Raw genomic sequence first — 26,991 nt, forward strand, 5'->3', positions numbered from 1 at the left:
TTGTGCTGTTTCATTATACTGTGTTCTTGTAGTACCTCTATATCTGCGGCCTCTGCCTCGTCCTCGGCTTTTGCACTCGAAGGATTTATGCCCTTTTTTATGGCATGTATAGCATTTGATGACAAATGAAGATTGTGGTTCTGTGCTACTATATTCCCTCTTTATCTCATTGTCAAGCAATCTAGACTTTACGAAGTCGAGCCTTAGCTCTTGGTTTACCGTTTCCATTGCTGTTATTATTGCGTTGAATTCCTCTCCCAATCCAGTTAAGAGGTAGCTGATTTTTTCATTTTCTGCAATTTTCTCTCCTGACACTTCTAATTCTCTTATAAGATTGTCGAAATTGGCGAAATATTCTTCTAATTTTCCTGTATGTTTCAAAGTCAATAACTTTCTTCTTAGGCATATTTTTGATATGACCGTGTTTCGTTGGAATGTGTTTTTCAAAACTTCTAACATTTCTTTCGCGCTTGTGCTTTCTTTTATCAGGTTTAAGTGTTGGTCTGTCACGCTTTGGACGATGATACTTCTCGCTTTTGCATCCATGAGTTTCATCTTCTCATCACAGTCTACTATTTTCTTTATATCCAAAACTTCTGTTAGACCTTTTTCTGCGAGTATGCATTTTATCCTGAAAACCCAGTTGTCGTATGCCCCTGCACTCAATTGCGGTAGCGGCGTGTTACTACTTGACATCGCCATTTTTATATTTCACAAATCCGCTTTTTCCCGAATAATCTACAATTAAAACTTTCCCTAACTCTAACTAACGGGCGTCTGGGCCCATAACCTATCAGAACTTGTGTTTCTTTAATGAAAAGACCGATAGTTAGCGAGATAAGCATTTATTATTCGGGTTCTTACACAGACACATCTTGTTCGTACATAGCCGGAAGAGGGAAGAGCGTTCTACCGGAAACAGTTAACTTTTTAATATTTAATACACTTCCAAAGATAATATAATCCTAACAGGAACAAGATGAACTTGTTCCACTAACAACGATCACGGTCACGTTTGTAGGAACCATACTTCCTCAATATATTTATTTAGACAATTGGCGTTATAAAGTTTTCAAATACGTGCCTCCTCTAATGCAATGTTTTAAATGCCTCAAATTTAATCATTCAGCAAAAATTTGTCGTAATGAACAGGTCTGCTCTAAGTGCTCTGGTAATCACAGTCATAAGGAATGTACTTCTGAAGTCATTAAGTGTAGTAACTGCCAAGGTTCGCACTTGGCCATTTCAAAACTGTGCCCTTTCAAAACCCAAAAACAGGAATTGCATAAAAATAAAAACTCAAATAGAACTTATGCCTCTTTATTGAGCAAAAATGATTTCCCATCATTACCACAACAACGGTCCCAGGCAACACAAAATGAAATATCTCAAAATAACAAAACAAAGAGCAAACCAACATCAGCAATTGGTGATGTACAGAATATTGTAAATAACTCAAAATTATTAGATGCCATAGTTAAAACTTTAATTACTTTGGGCAATTCAAGCCAAATAAAAACATCGGCGCACATAAAAGAGGAATTAATTAAAAATCTTTCCTCTTCTTGAGAATAATGCAGCATAACATTCAGAGTTTATGTAATAAAAAGTCTCTTTTAAAAAGTACATTAATGAATCACAATATAGATGTGTGCCTACTTAATGAAACATGGCTTAAAAATAATAAACATTTTGCTTTGCCTGGTTATAATTTTATTTTTAAAAATGCAGATAATGAACATGGTGGTGTAGGCATTTTAATAAACAACAAAATTAAGTATTCAATTATTGATACAAATTTCTATCAAGATGTTCAAAATGTTGCAATTTCTGTTTTAACTGAAATGGGTCCTATTTCTATTTTATGTGTTTACTGTCCTCCTAGAACTGATAATAGAAGAAATATTAGATTACAGAAACTTAAGACTATAATCAATAACTTACCTAAACCTTGTTTAATTTCTGGTGATTTNCTCACCCAAGTTCGGGACCTCGGCGTAATACATGACTCCAAATTAACTTATGAGCTGCACGTTGATAGTGTAGTTAAGAGAGCCACTAGGACCTTGGGCTTTATCATGCGTTCTTGTTCTCAATTCCAAAGTGTAAAAGTAGCAAAGGTGTTATATTGCTCATATGTGCGTAGCATCCTCGAGTATTGTTCACAGATTTGGAATCCGCAATATAATATTTACATTAACAGGCTGGAGTGCGTCCAACGGAAATTTATGAGATACTTACAGTACAAGAGCAAGACTTACATTGATAATTACATAGGGAGGTGTAGCAGACATCACATATTACCGCTACAAGATAGACGCAAAATAGCAGACATCATTTTTCTATTAAAAGTAGCCCAATGTAAGATCGATTCCCCACACCTCCTTTCTTTAATAAATCTACGTGCTCCTAGCAGGACTTTAAGACGACCCATTACTCTTTCTGTTCCTCATAGTAATAGCAATTACAGGAAGAACTCATTTTTTATTCGAGCTGCTAATGTCTTTAACCTTATGGCTGGCGATTCCGATATTGATTTATTCAATTCCAGCATAAATAGTGTTAAACGAAATCTCTTCAAAGACTGGTTTGATGTACATTCTTGAAAGGTGCTTTTTTTTGTATTAAGCTTTAATTTAATTAGTAGTAGGTAACTCTGGCTTGGTAACTTCTTTTCTATTTTTTTATTGATAAACAAGCATTACTCAGGCTCTAAATGTGAAAACATGTTAATGGTTATAAGTTTTCTAAAATGTTAGTCTACATAGTTTCAACACTGTATTGTTTTCCTTGTAAAATAAAAATAAAATAAAATAAATAAAGTATTTCGATGAACTCGGCCCGACTCGTTGTTCAGGTACGGGTTGTAGTTTAGACGGACTGGATTGAGAATAGAAAAGATTAATGATTTGTGAAAAAAAAAAGAAACGAAACAGCAGAGTAAGACCGGTTTAGCACTAAAACAGCACAGTAAGAACAGTTCCGCACTACGTCCGATTAGAATGCGTTTTCAATCCCTGAAAACAATACCAGAGTAAATACAAATGAGTAGGTCATCAAACCGCGCTCGGTGCGTTTCTATGAAGATGACCTACTGTATTTACTCTGACAATACGCACTAGATCCGATATCTGTCATCCGATTTCTTTATTAGTTTTCTAGGTCCGTATTTTGACGAACTCGGATCGGACGAAGTGCGAAAAAGCTTTCTAAGAAACAAAACATCTACTTGTGGCGCAGTCGGGTAAAAAGTAGCAGTATCAACACATTTGTGTCCCAAAACTGATTTTCAGCACAATTTCGTATCGTGTCGTCATAACTATGACGTCAGACCTCACCTCCAGTGTAGGAGGAGCCCAGGCCCAGCGGCGGGCCGAACTGGCCGCGGTTGTTGAACTGGCCGCGGTCGTAGTAGCGCGGCCGGTAGCGCGGGATGGGCCGCACGTGGCCTCGAGCGTCACACCTCACCTCTAGTGTAGGAGGAGCCCAGGCCCAGCGGCGGGCCGAACTGGCCGCGGTTGTTGAACTGGCCGCGGTCGTAGTAGCGCGGCCGGTAGCGCGGGATGGGCCGCACAAAAAAAAAAAAAAAAAAAAAAGTTGATTTGGGGACTTGCTTGGTTAGGTTAATATTTTGTAATTTTTTTAACTCTAATAATTGTTACAGTAAATAAATAAAATGTCAGCAGCAGAAAAAAGACATACAAGTGTAGATACTAATGAAGATACAGATGACGGGGATGGCTGGATTGGACCAATGCCCTCTGAGGCGGCAAAACCCAAACCGAAGAAACGAAAAGGTTTTAATAAATAAAAATGTTCCGCTTGAAGATACTTGGCTCTTAAAACGTCCTCAGTAATATATTGCTAATGTTTTGATGTGTACTTAGCTTGGGAACTTGTATTACTGAGCAGTGTTGTTGTTGTTTACAGTGCTGGAGTTTGAATCTCTGTATATCGAGAACCTTCCTAACTCCGAGACCTACGAGCGAAGTTACATGCATCGGGACGTGGTAACACATATTATTGTCACAAAAACTGACTTCGTTATTACTGCTAGCCAAGATGGGCATTTAAAGTTTTGGAAAAAACAGGTTAGATTGTTTACATGACTCATAATCTTATCACCATCATCTTCGTCTTACTTTTCATCATGTTGTTATTGATTGAATGACTAAATAACTTTACTGATTCCAGGAGGAGGGTATAGAATTCGTGAAACATTTCCGATGTCACCTGGCACCAGTGTGCCATATGTCAGCCAATAGCACCGGCACTCTACTTTGCACGGCTTCTCCGGAGAAGACTCTCAAAGTATTCGATGTAGTCAATTTTGGTATGAATTATTTATTGTGTTAATAAACTTTGGCCCTAAAAATACTATTAATTTAATAGTTTAATGGTGCTGTATCCATGCAACCCTTATCACAGTTAAGACTGTATAACAAATTTTGTTCTTGAGGTCTCCGGTCTGTGATTAGTGTGCTTACACCTTGTATTCATGTATTCCAACTAGACAACAGCATATTACATTTTGTAAAATAAGTAGTAAATGACTAAACATGTGCACAAATAAGTAAAATAAAAGGTCAAGGTGAATTGATAACATTCCAACAATGTTACGTCTATATACGTACACTGTCTGTTGCATTCCTGCACTTTGGCAGTGTATGATTTTTTTAGTAGTAAACAAAGCTACACACATTTCCATACTGTTGTTAAAACTAGTATTAAATGAGCATGTAACTGTAATTAGTAAGGGGGTCAATGTCTAGTCTAGGCAGTTATTTTACTTGATGAGGTGACAGAATATTAATATGACTTCTTTTTGTGTTACAGATATGATCAATATGATTACTATAGACTTTGAACCCTACTGCACAGAATGGGTTCACTCAGCAGGGGACCCAATATCAGCACTGGCAGTGTAAGTTACTTACTGGTATTTTCTTTTTCAACACCACAAAGCCTTTATTACTGGATAACAAGATATTTTACAATATTAATTAACCATTTTATTTTTAATTTTAGCTGCACTCATCTCCAGTTTGTCCTTGGACATAGGCCTCCTCCAATGGTTCTCCAAGATTCTCTGTTTATTGCTATCTAGTGTGTGTGTAGTGCTATTTGTGGCCATAATGGCCCTGTTAATTCGCGGATATCGTCCTCCCATCTTTTGCTTGCCTGCCTCTATTTCTTTTTCCTTCACAGGGATACCATTCCGTTACGGCTCTTGTCCATTAATAATAGTTAATAGTAAACTATTAATAATCTTAAAACCAATATTTTGTTGTAGGTCAGAAAAAGGCAGCAACAGGATACACATATTTGACGGAACCCAAGCCTCAGGAGCCCCCTTACACACCTTTGAGACCCTTCACCAGAGTACGGTGGCCACAATCAAATACAACTCAGTATTTGAAACAGCCGTCTCGGTAGACAAAGCAGGCATAGTCGAATACTGGACCGGACCAAGACACGAATTCAAGTTCCCCAAAAACGTGAATTTTGAGTCAAAATTAGACACAGATTTGTTTGATTTTGTAAAGAATAAAACTTATCCCACTGCACTTGCGTTTTCACCTGACGGAAAGAAAATGGCGTCAATAAGTTTGGATAGAAAGGTATGTGTTAGAAAGTGATTAATTAAGAAAGGTAATTTCTGGTGTAGAAATTAGGAACCAGCATTTCAGAATCTAGAGTTCTTAACACGCTCTTACTGTAGGCGACATGCGACAGCGACAGCTCGGCGCCTTAGACGCGACGACAGGCTGCGGCCGACAATTTCATAATATTTTGTTCAAAGCTTCGCACACCTGGCGTCAGAGTGGCTGAGTCCCGACGACAAGTTGATATATGAAATTGTCCAGACTAGGCGTCTAAAGTCCGGTCGCTAAGCAGATAAAATTACGTCCAATGACACCAAGCTCCTTCGCGTTCGCGCCTTCTTATCCTAATATCCCAGCTATCCTTTATATCGTTCGCGCGTATGTTACGTGTATATTGCACACTCACTGCGGCCGCCCGTCGCACAGTCACGACAGCAATATAATGACGCGCGAGTGATAAGGATAGGTAGCTTGGTTGGGGTCATTGGACGAAATTCTATCTGCTCGGCGACCGGACTTTAGTCGCCGAGCTGTCGCAGGCGGGTCGCCTATTGTGCGTCTACACTTACAGAGACATCAGACAGCTTATAAATAGCAAACATTTCACATGGATACTTTCTTATGCCTTTTCTGTTGACATATTTATTAAGTTCTTTTTAGAGTAGGCGCACACCGTTGATTTTTCGTCGGCCGATAGTTTAGTCGGGCTGTTGATGTATGGGCATGTATGAGAGTGCGCACACTACGCCGATTCAATTTGGCCGATTCTTCATACAATTTGAAATCGGGCACAACTATCGGCCAACTAAAAATCAACGGTGTGCGCCTACTCTTAATGTCTTATATTGATTGTGTCCTGGTTCCACTAGGTGCGCGTGTTCCACTTCCTGCAAGGCAAGCTGCACAAGGTGCTGGACGAGAGCCTGCAGCGCTTCCAGGAGCTGCAGCACCAGAGCCAGCAGCTGCCCAACATGGAGTTTGGTAGGAGGTAGGTGTCCCTGTTGCAAGGAAAAAGTATATTCTAAAAAATTAAAGAACTTTCGCGTTCCATTTCAACTAAAATAGAAAAACACGGGTCTCAACGCGACATTTTTATAAGTTCGTTGTTTCGTTTCAGCCAAAAAACGTCCACTGTGCTAACTCTGTCTTGTTTGCTTTTTTTTCTTTTCCGTTTTGTCTTTTGTGATGTCCATAGCAATAAATGTTTCTTTCTTTCTTTCACTGCTGGACAAAGGCCTCCCCCAGGGTTTTACACAGTTAACGGTCCTGCGCTTTTCGCATCCAGGCTCTTCCCGTGACCTTTACCAGATCGCCGGTCCACCTAGTAGGAGGCCTGCCCACGCTACGTCTATAAGTCCGCGATCGCCTCTCAAGAACTTTTCTGCCGCAACGGCCATCGTCTCTACGAGCTTACGAGGTATTAATACTTGGACATACGCAACTGCGTGCGCAGCTCATACTAATTGTCGATGCTGAAACATAGGCCCTAAGTGCGGTTTTGATTGCCTTGCAAAACTAACTTATATCTTTACTAATGCAGCTACCCTTTTTACCTGTCCGCTTTGCACTGAAGGGAAGTCGAACCTTAACTTCGAACTTCTATGTTCTTCTGATTAATTACGTTACGGGTCCAATGACAGTTTAACTTTCCCGCGGGACAAACTTGACCTTCAATGGTGGGTTTTTATTGGAGGTCTAGCTGTAGATCCTCGCCACACAGGAGTTGCAGCGGTGGGAATAGTCCTGTAACTCTCCCACAGCCATTAGGACGATGTTGACTAATATCTTTGAATTAATTCTTCAACAGAATGGCAGCCGAGCGCGACTTAGAAAAATCAGACTCAGTCCATCTGGCCAACATATTATTCGATGCGAGCGGACACTTCGTGATCTACGCCACCATGCTCGGAGTGAAGGTGGTCAACCTCGTCAGCAACCGCTGCGTGGCCATGCTGGGCAAGCCGGAGAACTTGCGGCCGCTGCACCTGGCCCTGTTCCAGGTAATACACCTTATGGCCACTTGTTAGCCACTACCCGACCACTTTATGGTCACTACTCGGCCACCTTATGGCCATTAGTTAGCCACTACCTGGCCACTCTTGTTTGACGCGAGCGGGCACTTCGTGATCTACGCCACCATGCTCGGAGTGAAGGTGGTGAACCTCGTCAGCAACCGCTGCGTGGCCATGCTGGGCAAGCCGGAGAACCTGCGGCCGCTACACCTGGCCCTGTTCCAGGTAATACACTTGTATGGCCACTAGTTAGTCACTACCCGGCCACCTTATGGCCACTACTCGTCCAGCTTATGGCCAATAGTTACCCACTACCTGGCCACCCTATGGCCACTATTAGCCACTACCCGGCTACTAGTTAGCCACTACTCGGCCACCTTATGGCCACTAGTTAGCCACCTGGCGACTCTTGTTCGATGCGAGCGGGCACTTCATGATCTACGCCACTATGCTCGGAGTGAAGGTGGTCAACCTCGTCAGCAACCGCTGCGTGGCCATGCTGGGCAAGCCGGAGAACTTGCGGCCTCTACACCTCGCCCTGTTCCAGGTAATACACTTGTATGGCCACTAGTTAGTCACTACCCGGCCACCTTATGGCCACTACTCGTCCAGCTTATGGCCAATAGTTACCCACTACCTGGCCACCCTATGGCCACTATTAGCCACTACCCGGCTACTAGTTAGCCACTACTCGGCCACCTTATGGCCACTAGTTAGCCACCTGGCGACTCTTGTTCGATGCGAGCGGGCACTTCATGATCTACGCCACTATGCTCGGAGTGAAGGTAGTCAACCTCGTCAGCAACCGCTGCGTGGCCATGCTGGGCAAGCCGGAAAATTTGCGGCCGCTGCACCTGGCCCTGTTCCAGGTAATACACTTTTATGATCACTAGTTAGCCACTACTCGGCCACCTTATGGCTAGTAGTTGACCGACCACTATAAATAAGATCAGTAACTAACGCATTTTAGGATAGAAGATCTATGTTTTATAAGCGTTTGCGATTGTTATCAGAAAGTCGGAATCAACTGTTGCTGCGGAATATCTAATGAATGAAATGTCATCTTTTGTTGTTCACAACCCGCACTATATTTGCGGTGACAAACTAGGATATATTAATTACATTCTCAGATTCAATGCTGAATCACTTCATTGATTAAACATATTTGGGCGTCATTCTCACTAAACACTAAGTTAACAAAATAAATGTTACAAACAAGTCTGTGATTTCTTTTCTAGGGTCGAACAAACCAGTCAAAAGTGGCAACCACCCTCGAGATGGAAGGCTCAGAGAACCCCACACTTCTTAACGTGAAGACGGATCCGACTTTATTCTGTACGGCTTACAAAAAGAGCCGGTTCTACATGTTCTCACGCCGCAGCCCTGATGACGTCAGAAGCCCTGACGCAGACCGAGACATCTTCAACGAGAAGCCTTCTAAGGAGGACATCATCTCCGCTACTGAAGGACAAGGTTAGAATTAAAGTCAGTCAGGGACTGTCTCGAGCTGTGACTTTGCTGCCTACAAAGGACAGGAAAAAGCTCTTCCTAAAGGAGCAAACAGGAAAATGGCCCTTGGCTTATTTTCTTCTACGCAGTATGTGTTTGTTTGGTTCTTTTTGGTTGCCAGAAAAATTACGATAATAATATAGATCGTTTCATCCACGAAGAGTCGCCCCACTATTCTTTCGCAAATGTTTGAGTGTTATCGGTAGACGTTAAATCATCCATGAGAGTGCACACGCACACTACAATAATGACGCTCGGATTGCTCGGATCAACAAACTCCCCGCACCCCGCGCGACCGAGACCAAAAATTGGTGGGGCGCGTCTTTGTGGATAAAACGCTCTATACTATCTGTTTTGATTCGTTGCACTGATTCATGTACTAATTGATTTTTGATACTAAAACAAAACTGTTTTCTACAGGTGTTCAAAGGATATACGAGCAGGCGATACTTCACACGTCTCTGGGCGACATCCACGTGCGGATATTCGGCAAGGACGTGCCTAAAACGGCCGAGAACTTCTGCGTGCACGCGCGTAATGGATACTACAACGGACACATCTTTCACCGCGTCATCAAGGGCTTTATGGTGCAGACGGGGGACCCTACTGGTGCGTTTGTCATTTGTTTCTTTATTTCTTAATTTGTCACTTACTTAGCCTGAGGAATTGCCCGAGTTATGGTGGTGCAAGGGATATACGGTCATAGGGCGATGTCTTCATGTGGATATTCGGCAAGGACGTGCCTAAAACGGCCGAGAACTTCTGCGTGCACGCTCGCAATGGATACTACAACGGACACATCTTTCACCGCGTCATCAAGGGCTTCATGGTGCAGACGGGTGACCCTACTGGTGCGTTTGTCATTTGTTTCTTTATTTTTTAATGTGTCATTTACTTATCCCGCGAGATAGCCCGAATACTTAGACCCGAGTTGCCATGGTACAAAGGACATATGAGCAGGCGACATCCACGTGCGGATATTCGGCAAGGACGTGCCTAAAACGGCCGAGAACTTCTGCGTGCATGCTTGAAATGGATACTATAATGGGCACATCTTCCATCGAGTCATCAAGGGCTTCATGGTGCAGACTGGGGATCCCACCGGTGCGTTTCTTATTTGTTTCTTTATTTCTTAATTTGCCCCAGTTATCATGGTACAAAGGACATATCAACGTGAGAACTTCTGCGTGCACGCTCGAAATGGATACTACAACGGACACATCTTTCACCGAGTCATCGAGTTATGGTGGTGCAAGGGATATACGGTTACTGGGCGACGTCCATATGTGGATATTCGGCAAGGACGTGCCTAAAACGGCCGAGAACTTCTGCGTGCACGCGCGCAATGGATACTATAATGGGCACATCTTCCACCGAGTCATTAAGGGCTTCATGGTGCAGACGGGAGACCCTACAGGTGCGTTTGTCATTTGTTTCTTTATTTTTTAATTTGTCATTTACTTAGCGCGCGGGATAGCCCGAAAAATTGCCCCAGTTATCATAGTGTAAAGCATATAATGAGCAAGCGATTTCTACGTATGCATCCTTGGGAAAACACGAGCCTATGACGGCTGAGAACTTCTGCGTGCACGCTCGCAATGGTTACTACAACGGACACATCTTTCACCGAGTCATCAAGGGCTTCATGGTGCAGACGGGTGACCCTACTGGTGCGTTTGTCATTTGTTTCTTATTTATTAATTTCTCATTTAGGTACTTAGCCCGCGGGATAGTCCGAAAAATTGCCCCAGTTATCATGGTGTAAAAGATATAATGAGCAAGCGATATCTACGTATGCATCCTTGGGAAAATACGAGCCAATGACGGTCGAAAACTTCTGCGTGCACGCTCGTAATGGGTACTACAACGGGCACATCTTCCACCGAGTCATCAAGGGCTTCTTGGTGCAGACGGGGGACCCTACTGGTGCGTTTTGTCATTTGTTTCTTTATTTCTTAATTTGTCACTTACTTAGCCCGCGAGATGGAATTTCCCGAGTTGTCACGGTACAAAGGATATATGAGCAAGTGACATCCACGTGCGGATATTCGGCAAGAACGTGCCTAAAACGGCAGAGAATTTCTGCGTGCACGCGCGAAATGGATACTATAATGGACACATCTTCCATCGCGTCATCAAGGGCTTCATGGTGCAGACGGGAGACCCTACAGGTGCGTTTGTCATTTGTTTCTTAATTTATCATTTACTTAGCGCGCGGGATAGCCCGAGGAATTACCTAATTTATCATCATGGTACAAGGATATATTAACGTGAGAACTTCTGCATGCACGCGCGAAATGGATACTATAATGGGCACATCTTCCATCGAGTCATCAAGGGCTTCATGGTGCAGACGGGTGACCCTACTGGTGCGTTTGTCATTTGTTTCTTTATGTAATTTAGTTAGCCCACGTGATAGCCCGAGAAATTGCCCGAGTTATGGTGGTGCAAGGGATATACGGTCACTGGGCGACGTCCATATGTGGATATTCGGCAAGGACGTGCCTAAAACAGCCGAGAACTTCTGCGTGCACGCGCGGAATGGATACTACAATGGACACATCTTCCACCGAGTCATCAAGGGCTTTATGGTGCAGACGGGAGACCCTACCGGTTCGTTTGTCATTTGTTCCTTTATTTCTTAATTTGTCACTTACTTAGCCTGAGGAATTGCCCGAGTTATGGTGGTGCAAGGGATATACGGTTACTGGGCGACGTCCATATGTGGATATTCGGCAAGGACGTGCCTAAAACAGCCGAGAACTTCTACGTGCACGCTCGTAATGGGTATTATGTCTATAACGGGCACATCTTCCATCGCATCATCAAGAGCTTGTGGAAATGTGGAGGGGAGGGAGGCTTTTGTCCAGCAACCAGTTTTTCAACCAGTCTTTTGGTTGAAGCTAACTAACCTTTAACCGACATATTTAATAGTAATCAATGTTTTATGCATGCAGGTACTGGCACGGGCGGCGAGAGCATCTGGGGCGGCGAGTTCGCTGACGAGTTCCGGCCGCAACTGAAGCACGACCGGCCATACACCGTCAGCATGGCCAACGCGGGGCCCGACACCAACGGCAGCCAGTTCTTTATTACTCTGGCGCCCACCGTGAGTGACCCTCGCTCTCTGTAGGCAGCGGGACACGCCGGGACAGTCCCGCGGCGAGCACGGCCGGCCATACACCGTCAGCATGGCCAACGCCGGGCCCGACTCCAACGGCAGCCAGTTCTTCATTACTCTGGCGCCCACCGTGAGTGACCCTCGCGCTCTGTAGGCAGCGGGACACGCCGGGACAGTCCCGCAGCGAGCAGCACTATTTCAAACGCATTCGAAATCGACTACGTTAAAAAAAAATGAAGATTTTATTTCTTGAAGTTTCGGCTAGGGTCGCTGTACAATCCGTCATACATTTAATGTCACTTTTTTACGCAGTCGATTTCGAATGCGTTTGACATAAACTCACACTACGCCCTCAGATGGAGTAAGGTAGTCAAGGACTAAGCGACGCGACTCTTATTCTTAAACCTTTCAGAAATATAAATTTTCCGTCTGTAAAGCCCAACCAACCAGAGAAAGCTAAATGCATATGTGCGTGCTTATGTTCGTGATGCGTATGCTCAGCGTGTGACTCTCTTTAAAACCAATCAGCCTACGATGGGCGCCACAATGTAATGTAATTTTATCGATTATAGTCGATAAGCGCATACATTTATCGTCTAAAATCGACGGATAGATTATATCGGGGCACGCATCCCAGGCAGACAGTAGTGTAACGTATGCCAATTTAATTAACTGCTATAATTTTTATTGAAATATGTAGTAACCCAGCGTGTTTCTCCACAGCCATGGCTGGACAACAAACACACGGTGTTCGGGCGTGTAGTACGCGGTATGGAGGTGGTGCAAGCTCTGGGTGCCGCCAAGACAAACCCCAAGACCGACAAGCCCTACGACGATATACGCATCCTGTCCGTCACCGTCAAGTGAGACACCGACACGTCACGATCGTGCTGTTGGCGCCTGCGACCGAGCTCACACAACCGTGGCGTTGCCTTATCACCGACACATGACGCCCGTGCGGTTACAGTCTCATGAGCGAACACCACAAATGTCATCAACAACACAAGACTGAGCCGCTATCGTCGACGTCAGGTTAGCTGGCTGACCGCCGGTGTGGTCATGGTCACGTGAGCGGGCGCTTCCGACCGACATGACACGCTCGTGCCGTCAAGTGAGCTGGGACCACGGCACTGCCGCGCTAAGGTATTACGTGAATTTATCCGTTTAGAAATGATTGTGCATGTGAAATTGAAAATTAATCAATTCCGACAGTTCAAACAACATATCGTCGCTGCCAGTTCAAAAGGATGTATAAATACTAGTAGATTTTCAGGAGACACAAAAAACTGTTTAATTTTCACATTTGGATTTGACACACGTCCTTTTGAACTGGCAGCAACGATATTTTAAACTTTAAGCCTTGGTTATTTATTAAAAAAAAAACACAACAGCCTTATTTGCAACATGAATATTTATTAATAATTACAAGCTTTTATTGTTTATTTCCATACATTACAAAAAAATAACAAAGTTAATTTTAATTTTACGATCAAAGTAATGCTAAATATTTAGCTATGCACTAATAGCAGCCAAATAAATAAACAAATACTTGGCCATTTCTAAACGGACGTATCGCGTAATCGCGTCGTTAGGGCTGTCAAAAATCAAAATCTTGTTCAAAAAATTATTTCGATTTTGTCAATTACTGCGCGAAAATTCGCGATCGCACCTACGTAATAACCTCGTGGTCTACAACTTTAAATCGGATATGAACAAAATAAATCTTTTGGTGAATTTATAGTAAATAATACTACCCATGTGAATAACTACTTAGGCTGAGTTGCACCAGCAAACTTAGACCGTAACTATAACGATGACCGGTGACTTTTGTATGGAGTTTGACAGATTTTTGACGTTTGTCAAAGTTAGAGTAAGATGGTGCAACCCAGCCTTAATATTTTTTTATTAGTTTTTACAAAAACGTACTGCCATTTTCATATTGGTTGACATAGATAATAACATGAATGATCTTAAGGCCTCAGCCTCGAACTTAGCGGGCAGCGGGGCGGCGGCGGCGGCGGCGCGGGAGCGGCAGCAGGATCTTATGCGTAAAATCAAATGGACCGGTTCTCGAAAACAGCGGCGCGGGAGCGGGCAACGAGCGGGCAGCGGCGAGGGAGCGGGCATCGAGCGGGGAGCGCACTCCTTCTTTTGCCCACAATAAATCGAGCGTTAGGAATAAATTTGAATCGAAATAAAATTGTCGCCGTTGTTCAGACATTTCGTTTGCGAATAAAAACAAATATCTCGACAACACAACCCCGAACACAACACTTCGCCGCTAAAGCGCCGCGCGAGCTGCCCGCTTGTTTCGAGAACGGGTCTGCGTTGCCCGCCCCGCTCCCGCGCCGCCGCCGCTCCCGCCCCGCTGCCCGCTAAGTTCGAGGCTGAGGCCTAAATTACGCTTGGACTGGTTGTCGGCATTTTTGTTTTTCTTCTCAATGAAATCTAATATAATTGAACTAACAAATTGAGTAAATTTTCTATAATGCATCCAAATCACTCAAGAAAAATAGAATGTAAAAATAGTGACATGTCACTATGCCAAAATCCTTCGTACCATTTTAGAATTATCATAGGTAAATTACATACAATGTAGGTATGTATAGAATTACTACGTTTACTTATATTTTAAACTTTAAAAAATCGGCATTTGCGGACAAATAAATATTTTTTATCAATCAAAAAACTAAGTACAATTTGTGTGCAAGGTAATTACAATTTTAAAATATATGTTACGGATTAAAATAATATAAAATGTGATCGTGTTCTTAGCAATAATGTCGCTATAGTAGGGAATTTAGTGCAAGAACCCCTCCACTTTGGTATAGAAGGCTCATTTTTGCAACAATGGTTCTTTGGGTGCTCCTGAGTGGATTTCCGTCGGTAGACATCGGGAGCCCCCCCTGTGGTAGCAGGGGGAGGGGGGGCAAGTTTCCTTCCGCCGCGCTTCACTTTAAGGCCCATATCTTCAAAACTATGGGTATTAGGGCAAGTGTGGTATCATTTTCGGATAATTAAAGGATGGCGAATTCATTTCTAGAACAAACTTTTTGCCTTTTCATACAAAAAAATTGAAATATTGAGTAAAATTCACAAAAACCAAAAAGTATTTTTTTAAATAAACGTCGTTTACTTTTAAACCACTGGAGATAATCTAATAAAAAAAATATGACCTGAAAGCTACATTTATCAGGATTATAAAAATATAACATTGTATGGTACTTTTTTCGCAAAAAGTAGGTGAAAAAAATTTTTTCTTCAGGACACAGCGGGCGAATTTTATTGCGCATCGGAAAAAAATATTTATTTTATCCATGAATTCATACTATTTGGTTCATAAGCAAGCAAGGATTATTATTTTAGAATTTATTTAGAGTTGCTGGCACATCAATCTACCATAATTTGTATTTTTTCGTCAATTGATTTTGAACTCTATGTGTGAGACATAAGGTTGAAAATAGTTTAAATACATTTTAATATTGAAAATATCATAAGAAGAAAGCACTAAATAAAGAACTTTAATTTGTCTAAACGTCTTAATGATTATTGTTATTTTAATTAACACTTAAGTGTGAGGAAAATGAGGTTTCACAATCATAGTACGGGAGATATTTTTAGCACAAAGGTTACGGCTGTGACCGTTTTAGTTGTTATTTTCAGACAGCACCAGCTTCTGCACTACTTCTTGCACTTACATCTCACCATTTCCAGGCAAGCCTCGGCAGCTACGGGCAAACCGGTCCATGTAGGCTCCATCTTGCTATCGACTCTGGTCCACCCCCAACCAGTCGGGTAAAGGGAAGACTCGAGTCGGTTGCTTGCACCTGATCCTATACGCGAATCCCTTGATATACTGCCAGTAACCAAGGCTGATACAAAGCTGCTGCTGCTGTCTGGGTTATCTTATGTAGGGCCTAAGCTAAGCTAGGTCTAAGCGTAGTCCACAGCGACCCATTAGGATCTTTATGCTCCATTTTTTTAGTATGAATTCATGGATAAAATAAATATTTTTTTCCGATGCGCAATAAAATTCGCCCGCTGTGTCCTGAAGAAAAAATTTTTTTCACCTACTTTTTGCGAAAAAAGTACCATACAATGTTATATTTTTATAATCCTGATAAATGTAGCTTTCAGGTCATATTTTTTTTATTAGATTATCTCCAGTGGTTTAAAAGTAAACGACGTTTATTTAAAAAAATACTTTTTGATTTTTGTGAATTTTACTCAATATTTCAATTTTTTTGTATGAAAAGGCAAAACGTTTGTTCTAGAAATGAATTTGCCATCCTTTAATTATCCGAAAATGATACCACACTTGCCCTAATACCCATAGTTTTGAAGATATGGGCCTTAAAGTGAAGCGCGGCGGAAGGAAACTTGCCCCCCCTCCCCCTGCTACCACAGGGGGGGCTCCCGATGTCTACCGACGGAAATCCACTCAGGAGCACCCAAAGAACCACTGTTGCAAAAATGAGCCTTCTATACCAAAGTGGAGGGGTCTCCATACAAATCATTGCACTAAATTCCCTACTACTAGTTGAATGAAATATTTAGTAATAAGTAGCTAATTAAAAACGCATGACTACAATCTGTTGTACAGAAATCTGCAATGTAAATATTTGTGAGATAAAATAAGAGGATAATAAATTAAGTTTGTAATGAATCAATCGGACTTTATTATTTACTAACATTTTATTTTACAACTAACTTTCACCTCGTGGTATTTTTTTACAATTAAAATTCTTTTAGCGCGCTCACCGTGCCCACTGGAGATTATTTTTTCGATTTCATTTAGGCACATTAACGATAATATTATACGCATAAAAATACAACACAATTTAAGAACTTGGAATATTTTTTTAAGAGACGGCATTGTGTTGTTATAAGACCTCGCACAAAAAGGATTAACGCCAATATTTGTGTTTCTCAAATCCAGATTATTACTCAATACGTTACGCAAATTGAATAATTATGACAAAAAATACAGTCGAAAAAGGCCTAATAATTTCAAGAAATTCCAACATAACGTGTTTATGCTATTTTTATCTGAAACGTAAATTCCACAAACGAAAATATTATTGATACTTGACTTTCAATTCTTGGTATTTACTTCGAGTGCAGCCATGATTAGATAACGGTGGTGGATACCTACAGTGCAATCGCCTACTTCGATTAGCTTTTCAGAATCGCTACCTTCTCGATCGTACCATATCTACCTGGAACTGAGTCAACATTGTGTTTTTAAGGAAACTTTAGGACATTTTACTAGAAGCTTCTCGGTTTTTTCAGAAAATCTTTATCACTTTAAAAAGATTATTTCTTACTAAAAACAGTATCCTATACAGGTTGTTTTCAGGGTATCAAGTTTTAAGAGTTATGCCTTAGCTATCGATTTAACCCCTATATTTTTTCTGATTTTTGTGATTTAATGACGCAACTGCTCAGAAGAATCCAACAGCATAAGCACAGACTATACATTTTTTATAACTGAATTGTATATCTCATAATTAATTATACACAAAATATCAACTGTACTCGGTTTAGCCGTGAAACGTACCAAAAGAACAGTCTGACATTACTAAATTATAAAAAATAGAAAATTGTTTTTTATCGATACGAAATCCCAATAACTGTAAAACTAATGCATCGTATTTTCGCGTGATTTGGAGGTCGACCCCAGTTCATATTGATGAGCTCCGTCGCGTCCATAAATGGCACGCATTTGAATGAAGTAAACACATTATAATAAAGGTACAGCCAACAGCACAACGGTCTGATTTTTTTATTGGAAAATGTCTCGTATTGCAACTCTGTAAGATGCCACAAAGTGGTGCTGTCGTCTGTAGGAATATACTTACAAGTATGATTGCTGTGTATTTCAATACTTTTCCGTTGTTTTCATACATCATACACACGTCCCAAACAACCTGTAAAGTATAACCTGTGTCGAGACATATAAATACTTTCTATCTAGGTATCTATCAAACCCAAATCACGCACAATCATATCTCAATACTTCCTGGTAGTAGGCATTGTAGGTAGATTAGCTAAAATAAAGAAAACTAAAATGATTTATTAAACAATTACTACTAAACTAATTAGTAAACTATTGTTTGATTTGACGTACGGTAGGTACATGGTGGAAGAGAAGCCACAGGTAGGAATGCCAGTAAATGCAACAAATATTCAAAAAAGGGATTTAAACTTGCTTACCTGCTTGTTTAGCTTTGATGATGATTTACAGACGTACATTCGCGTAGGTACCTACATAAGCTTTTTTAGAGTGGAAAATTAAAATAAATATTTTTTTTTCACTGTGATGTAACTTCCTCTATTCAAAATAATATTTTTGTCAATTTTGCCAACATTCTACTATAGTTTATCAGAGAAGTCACTTAAAAATACCTGTGCTAACTTGTTCTGTGGGCGGATTAATTATAAGTTACAATCGCTTTAGTAATTAATAATCCTTTTTGGTTTAATTACCTCGCGGTAAATCGGAATTACTGGTATTTTTCTTATCGTGGGTCATTTATTAGCACGTGAAAAAAAGCACTATGTTTTTAATAAATTCAATAGAATTTTCTACTCATTCAACAAAGGGATGTATTTTCTCACGACCCCATGTAAATGGCGTGTCATCATTTAATTTGTGATATCGACTTATACAATAGTGTTGAAAAAGTTGTTTTGTTAATTCATTGGCCGAACGGAATTAAAACCAGGGATGCAGATTTTAAGGATATGAAGTTTCGGTTATGGATACGGTTACGGATATTAGAATAATATTATACCGGTTTCGGTTATGGTTACGGATATGAAATCATTTCGGATTATCCGAAAGTTTCGGATAATTTCGGTTACGGATATTAGAATTTTAAATGAAAAATTCAAATAGCATGATGCTGCGCGACCCACATAGCCACTTTATGTACTTTATCGACATCTATGTTAAAGGTAAAACAGTCGGGGATATTAGATGATGCCAGGGAATGCCAGACAAGTAATAAATATTAAAAAATATTAAGATTTAGACTCCGCCTTTATCCGAAACCTTTGAATCGGTTACGGATGTTTTTTTATTTCGGATATCCGATAGTTTCGGTTACGGTTACGGATATCCCTAACATTCCTGATTAAAATATAAACCAACAACATGTGTATGTGCCATCGCGGACACGCTAAAGTTGAAGTGTCTCCTTATCAAAAAGCACACTGAAGCCGACTTTTTGTCTCGGATTGAAGGTCGACCTAACAATAACACGAAACAATACGGTCCTCGTAAATGAAGGAATTTTAGCTGCATTTTATATTTTCCTTCTAGTTTGTTGGGACACATATGGAGTGGAGGCAGTAGGATCGTTTTATTGTCCACTTGTACATAATTATATCAGACACATTCAGTAGGTGACAAACAAATAAATGATGTTAAAAACAGTAAATATCATCATGATCATAGTCATATTTTTTTGGTCGGCTATTTAAAAAACTCGTTAATTTGCATTCGTATAAATAAATAGTTACATTATTTTCTCTTATTGGAAAGATTAAATTATTCATTCAGCCTCCAGACTGATTCTAATATTTCTAATACCTATTCTTGAATGAAAATTACCCAAAACATTTATGATTAATCCATGGTTAGCGAGTGTGATATTTTTGGGAACCTTTTTCCTTCCTAACACTAATTACTAAAAATATAATCCCGATTATTGAACCAGTTTATTTAAATAATTTTATGAAATTCATAAAATTCATTTATTTTTGCAAATAGGCTTTAAAAAAGCACTTTTAAACGTCGCAATATTAACCCTACCACTGCTTCGGGACAATAAATGGGCCAGTGCTGAGAAGAAGCAGCGCAAGAAACTCAGTCACTACACACTCAGTCACTATGACTTGTAATACCTATTGAAGTAATTGAGATTGAACCCCATAATTTTGAATTGAGAGATCCAATATTATTACAATACAAACTGATCCCTCTGCACCTACGTTTACTGTGGTTGGACGCTATCTGTGGTGCGAGCGAGAGGTCTCGCCCGTCCCGCTCGCGCAGCGCCGCGGCCCGCATAATATTCTTGCATCGCTGTGTAGCGGCTACCCCGCCTCCGTGCCTCACCCAATTCCGCGTGTTTCCACTGCACTACAACGATTTTATTGACGTATCACGGCTTTTTAGACGCGTGAAAGAATTTTGAAGCACTGAAAAAAAAGTTTTTTTCATTCGTTCGTTTTATCCAAATGACGCCCACTGTTCGACTAAGGCCTCTCCAAGGCTTTCCATAATGAACGGTCCTGCGCTGCCCGCATCTAGGTTCTTCCCGCGACCTTTACCAGATCGTCGATCCACCTAGTAGGAGACCTGCCCACAGTGCCCACGCTACGTCTTCCAGCCCGTGGTCGCCACTCCAGAACTTTTGTGCCCCAACTCCCATCGTCTCTACGAGCTATAAAATTATTACTCCACGGGATTTGACAACAAAGTTTTATAACGGTAAATAAGATATTTATTTACCCTCCCGACGTTTATTTACCGTTATAAAAGTTTTGCTGTAAAATCTCGTGGAGTTATAATTTTATAGTAAAAATGCAACATAAATGTAGTTTAAAATATTCTACGAGCTATGTGCCCAGGCACTTTTTTCATTATTATACTGAATGATATTAAAAAATTAGAACTAAAATACATTTAATTAGGTATGTATTGACGGCACTGTTAGTGCTACTAAAACACTTGACAAAATTTTAAATTTTAGTTTTTTAAATAAATAAAAGTATTTATTAATTTTAGGGTGGGTAAAATAGGGTGTCCATGATTGATATTTGAACTGGAAAATTATTCTGTCTGATGATGGGCAATAAATTACAAATAATATTCATTCAAACAGGATAAATATTCGCGATTTTTGTTGAGAAAGAAATCAATTAAACTGGTAACTTGGGTTCCTTCTATTCTATATTATTAAAGCCAACACACTTACAACACACAAATACACACACCACACACATACACACATCACACACATACATACAGCACGCCTAAAGTAGTATGTTTATGGAATATTTTTACGGAAGTGGGCGTTAGTAGTCGCACCACAGTTCTCTGAAACTATTGCGGCTATTATCGTACACGCTTTTTCATGTACAAATTTTCTTGTTTCCAATAAATAAATTTTGAATATTTTTTTTTTGAATCCTCATAAGGAAAATCAAAAAGCTTTTTAACTTTTCCCGTTTAATTTTACTTTTTTTTATTAAATTATTATTACCGGATTTAAAATTTTATAACGCAAACGAACTATTAATAATTCTTATACTATTGCAGGTAAATTAGAGTATAGCTGATTATTTTTTGATTGATAAGAATTTTGAACTTCGAAAATATCAAATTATCCGTCATTATGAATGGTGTAGTGGAAAGAGTGCTGTCGATTCTCGGTAATCGCACGAAGTCGTAAACAGCCCGCTGCGGCCTCGCACTACGCGGCCCCGGCGACCAATCGCACCGCCGCACCGCCGCGTATCACGCCATCGCCGGCCAACCAGCGCGCCGCTACATCGCGTCATATCCAAAAATAGCTTATCTGAGTCATGGAATAAAAGCCGTGGTTGTTTCTTGTCAATGTTTAGAAACAAGTGGAACGTTGAGCGAACAAGACGTGCGTTCTCGCATGAGAAAGTTTTGAAGTTTGCGCAGTGACTTTAGTGCGATCGAAGCGTTCGGTGGAAACACATGGTTCGCCACTCCGGCCACGGCATGGAGCCCACTTTTTATGACGAACAGTATCCCCTCAACGGCCCCGTGGAGAACCTGAAGCGGACTCTCACCCTGGACTTGGACATGGGGCGGGGCGTGAAGCGCGCGCGGATGAACAACGCGCCGGTGCTGTCCTCGCCCGACCTGCACATGCTGAAGCTGGGCTCGCCCGAGCTGGAGAAGTTGATCATCCAGAACGGCATGATCACCACGGCCACGCCGACGCCCGGCGGCGCGGCGCTGTTCCCGCCCGTCATGCCCACGGAGGAGCAGGAGCTGTACGCGCGGCCCTTCGTGGAGGCGCTGGACAAGCTGCACCACGGCGAGCCCGCGGCGCCGCTCGGCCGGCGCGTGTACGCCGACCTGGACCGGCCGCTGGAGCGCTACCCCACGCCCGTCGTCAAGGACGAGCCGCAGACCGTGCCCAGCGCCGCCAGCTCGCCGCCGCTCTCGCCCATCGACATGGACACCCAAGAACGAATCAAACTGGAGAGGAAGCGACAGAGGAATCGGGTGGCCGCCTCCAAGTGCCGGCGGCGGAAACTCGAGCGCATCTCGAAGCTGGAGGAAAAGGTGAAGGTGCTGAAGGGCGAGAACGTGGAGCTGGCGCAGATGATCGTGAAGCTGAAGGACCACGTGCACCGGCTGAAGCAGCAGGTGCTGGAGCACGCCAACGGCGGCTGCCACATCGACTCGCACTTCTGATCGCGTCGCTGCAGCCCTTCTCCACATTCCAAACTAGTCGCGCCCGCCAGGACGCAGCATACAAAGCGATTTGTGATGTTAATTTTACTGTGTAATATATAGTTAAATATGAACCCTAGTGTTAAGGTGTGAAAGTCGCTACATTGTGAATGCCGTGGACTTATCGTTAAGTTTGAGAGATTAGGTTGCCAGTGATGTGTTATGGCAGAACCTCCGCTCGCGACGACCGATCGCCGAGCGTTTGTCGTGGAAGTTCGTAGCGAGGAATGTACTTAGCGCAAGTCACAACTGCAAAAGCTTTAGCTTTACTTGTAAGTTGGAGAACTGTTGTTTTCTTTGTATCAGTATTGCGTTATCTCATTAAGAATAGTGTAGAAACTAGAAAGGATAATCTTGCTACGTCACTCGTGTGTAGACTGAACGAGGTTGAAGCGACGTTGCCAGTTTTACAGTGAATTTCCCGTTTCAGCGATGTTGCCGCTCTTGCCTCTCTGAATTGGGGATTTCCATTGTTCATTTCTACAATATTTACCCTAAGCTTTATTTTTCCTGTTTTCTTGTGATTAAGACTATGTATTTGATTGCTCGTTTGGTGCAAATCGTATTGACGAACAAAGAAAGACCAATCGTTTATCATATAGGCAAAACAGCTGGTGCGAAAGAGATAGGGTAATGTAAAACTGACAACGGCGCATAAAACCCAAGTCACGAGCGGATGTTCTGCTAATTAAAATTCCGCCTGCGCCGCCCTCGCGGAATGGCGGCCATGTGTTCAACTGTCGGACGTTCCGATTCACGTTTTGGTTGCACAAGGTTAACTTTTTTTGTAAAAGATTAAGGCGTTCAGCGCCATCGTAAAAAGGAACGTTACAGCTCGCTGCTTATTGTTTTAGATGAAGTTAAACGTGCTTGTATGAGAGACTGATCGAATCTGAGATTTGTGTGCCTTGTATGAAAGAGAAAGCGTGTATTGCGCAAAGTATTTTCCCCAATAGGTATGTAAAATGTTGTCTCAGAACTGACCCGGTGCTCTTTACTGTAGAGGACGCGACTTTTGTAACATGAGGCCGTCCTTTTAATGTGTAATTTGTGTACGAACAGAGCATTTCGTAACTGAGCGCCGTCTGATTGTGATTGTGCGTGACGACGAGTGACTGCGAGACGTACGTATTTATTTGTGAGAGTGTTTACCTTTAGGATGAAGTAGCAATCTCGAGTGCCTACGCTTTGTAAACTAAAGCTAAATATGTTTATATTGTTTTTGTTACCATTAATGTGCTACAGTAATGGTTCTGTACCATTGTCTTCTATAGATGTAAGTAACATAATACCAATTAACAAGAAGATTGTTATATTTGGGGAGCGGGCCGTGTCGAGCCCTCACATAATAAAGTTGTTTACTTTCCGCACGGCCGGCGAACCTAATTTGTATTATTTTTATACAAAAGTTTCGACAAAATGTTAACAGTAATTTGTAAGTTTATAAAGATAAAGAAATAATATATTTCTATGAATTTAACACAAAATATTGTTTTATATTGAATACCTACATATTGTATCATAAATTGAATGAAGAGAAAATAAATTATGAAGATTATTATACCCTTTAAATCTCATTTTATTCAATTTCTTGCCCTGATACGTTCACATCTTTACAACAACAAATCAACCGATTAAAATTATCAGATAATTATGAAACATTTAGAAATCATACCTACACAACCAGAATTATTCTATACCTATAGATTTTTTAATCAGAATTATTACATAATATGATAACCACATCTTACAACATACACCATAATAGGTACATGTAATGGAAACAAATATTGACGTAGAATTTGATGAACTGGTATGCGCAGATTTGTGCCCATTTCCTTATCTGACAACTCCACAATACCCATGTGATGGACAGCTCACCAGACAGCGTACCTAATGATAAATACGTTTACGTATTATGTATTAACATAATTATATAATTCTGGAAACCGTTATCTTGCATAATCTATGAGTCCATCCAATAACAAAATCAAATTAAAAACACCAGAGCCACAGTGCCAAGAACATTTCGCAAAGATCTCAGAATTTTATTCTGTTTTTTCCAATGATATTGTAAACAAGCGATAAAGCAAGATAATGCAGTTCTGTATAAACAACTCCATTCTGGGCAAAGATAAAGTGGATAACGTCCAATCATGAGCCGTTATTTTATAATTTACCGATATTAAGTCGCATTAAAAAGCCAAGCCCGCTCGTAAAGTCAAACTGCCACGAAGGTCACTCACGAGATTCGATGCCAAGAGATATGCGTAAAACGGATATCCGAAATCAGTGAAAAGCATATTGAACAAACATTCTGTCTAATCATTTGAAAAGTGGGTCAGGATTTGGGCGGCGATGTCCGCGCCTAGCCTACGCATTGTTCTCTTTTAAAACACCACAGTATTTACTAACACGCCAGTGTTTATTCATTATACTGTATGTAGTCGCCTGCCGTGTTACATAAACACTCATATTTATACTTTATGTTTTTTATACATCGTTTGTTGATATCGGTGGCCAGAGGCCTGATGTTTGCCAACCGTTAGGCGGCTGGATATATTTCACGGAACCCTGTTACCTGAGAAGCGAGGGAGAACTTGTATTGTAATGTAAAAGCTTTCTCTATTGGATCATTTCCAAAAGCACCTTCGTGTGAGGTCGGTCGCCACCGGGAGTCTCCTGGTGACTCATCGCAGAAACAATACACTTATTTTCTGACAATACCTAGCCGAACTTTACTTGGAAACGTGCGTTACTTTAGAAATTAATTTTGTAATCATAGCTTATCGAATATCCGTCCTTTTGTTTCGGAATGAAACGAGCTTTTGCTTGGCTAATCACGCCCGAGATTAATGGGAAACCTGGCACTGCGTCAAAGATTTGAAAGCTAGTTTCTGTTTACCAATATTCTGTTAGCAAATGCTTTCAGAGTTTTCTATAAGAATATATTGCAGCTTGCACAAGAAAAATGTTGTTTTGGTGAAAAGTTGTCTGATAATAGTCCGCCATAGTGCATATCTAGTTTATAGGTGTGCTAAAAGTTTAAATAAATAATATTATAAATTACCAGCGGCTTCACCCGCGTGAAATTTAGTTTGTCACACACATATCGTCATAAATTATAGCCTATAATTATGTTATTCTGGGTTATAATAATAATACTGTAGAGTTTCATCTAAATCCGTTTAATAGTTTTTACGTGAAAGAGTAAAAAACATCCATCCAGTCATCCAGACATCCAAACTTTCGCATTTATAAATTAGTAGGATTAACGGGATGTCCGTAGTTTTGATTTCTGACGCATGGTAACCACTAGCGACGGGATAAAGAGCAGTGTCGGGTTTATTCTACGTCAAATTTGTTGTTTTTCGCCAGAGGACATAAGGATAAAGCTGTTATTCAATAGGTACATTGTTATTCGAGAGGCATTAAATTTAATAGAATATAATTTTCGATAACGTATTTGACAAACAAACAAGGAATGCTGTAAAATTAATTACCTATTTGAACATAATGCGAAAACAACACGAATGGACACTGATTAGTAAATTGGAACTACGTACGTGAAATGTTAACACCGTTTTTTGAACAATTTCTGATAGAAATTGCGGAAAATTCGTTCGGAGCGATGTTGTCATGGCCATGGGGCACATTGTAAACCAGCGTCGTGGGTCGTGGTCGTGACCTTTGTCACCGTGGGTCACGACTCACGACGGCACATGCTGAGTGGGGTCCTATTGCAATGGTTATCGCTATTGCATTTTCTTCTTTCTTAATGTTTTCTTTTATGTGGTACTTGTCCTTTTAGCCTAGGCGCAAACCATCGATTTTTCATCGGCCGATAGTTTAGTCGGACAGTTGATCAGTATGGGCATGTATGGAAGTGCGCTCATTACACCGATTTGATTTGGCCGATTCTTCATACAAATTAAAATCGGGCCCAACTATCGGCCAACTAAAAATCGGTGGTCTGCATCTAGGCTTAGTATTTGTGTAATATTTTCTCTTTCTTTCGATGTTACATGGTCGAAACCATGATTATGACGTCTTAACTAAGGCAAGACTATTGTTATGTCTCTAAGTGATACCCTAAGCCCTCGTAAGCTAGCGGGAGTGAGGCGGGGCCACCTGTCACTCCCTGGCGGCCATCCAAGCGCACGCGTGCCCGCGCCCGCGCGTGTAGGGCTGCGTGCGTATTGCGTGCACGCATAGCGTGTGTTTAATAAGGTCTGC

General features: G+C 41.2%; 2 protein-coding genes across 4 annotated transcripts; both read left to right on the top strand.

Annotated features, from left to right (window-relative positions):
- Positions 1–3,602: 3,602 nt before the first annotated feature.
- On the top strand, positions 3,603–13,952 carry LOC114364774 (peptidylprolyl isomerase domain and WD repeat-containing protein 1). 3 transcript variants are annotated; one of them, XM_028321077.1, is made up of 11 exons: positions 3,603–3,797; positions 3,931–4,091; positions 4,195–4,333; positions 4,837–4,924; positions 5,294–5,621; positions 6,476–6,594; positions 7,414–7,606; positions 8,857–9,091; positions 9,548–9,736; positions 12,085–12,236; positions 12,972–13,952. In XM_028321077.1, the coding sequence occupies exons 1-11, from the start codon at positions 3,677–3,679 to the stop codon at positions 13,113–13,115; spliced, it is 1,869 nt and encodes a 622-aa protein (XP_028176878.1). In that variant the 5' UTR covers positions 3,603–3,676; the 3' UTR covers positions 13,116–13,952. The 3 variants fall into 3 exon arrangements, with proteins under 3 accessions (XP_028176878.1, XP_028176880.1, XP_028176879.1); XM_028321079.1 differs by lacking the exons at positions 12,085–12,236; positions 12,972–13,952 and adding an exon at positions 10,088–10,188 and having other exon boundaries at positions 9,548–9,592; XM_028321078.1 differs by lacking the exons at positions 12,085–12,236; positions 12,972–13,952 and adding an exon at positions 9,864–10,025 and having other exon boundaries at positions 9,548–9,621.
- Positions 13,953–21,867: 7,915 nt separating this feature from the next.
- Jra (Jun-related antigen) lies at positions 21,868–24,222 on the top strand. Its single transcript, XM_028321073.1, has one exon. It carries the CDS (start codon positions 21,988–21,990, stop codon positions 22,714–22,716), a length of 729 nt encoding a protein of 242 aa, XP_028176874.1. The 5' UTR covers positions 21,868–21,987; the 3' UTR covers positions 22,717–24,222.
- Positions 24,223–26,991: the final 2,769 nt, after the last annotated feature.

This window comes from Ostrinia furnacalis, unplaced genomic scaffold (genome assembly GCF_004193835.3).
Source record: "Ostrinia furnacalis isolate ACB-3 unplaced genomic scaffold, ASM419383v2 OfSCF7469, whole genome shotgun sequence".
Lineage (NCBI taxonomy): Eukaryota > Metazoa > Arthropoda > Insecta > Lepidoptera > Crambidae > Ostrinia > Ostrinia furnacalis.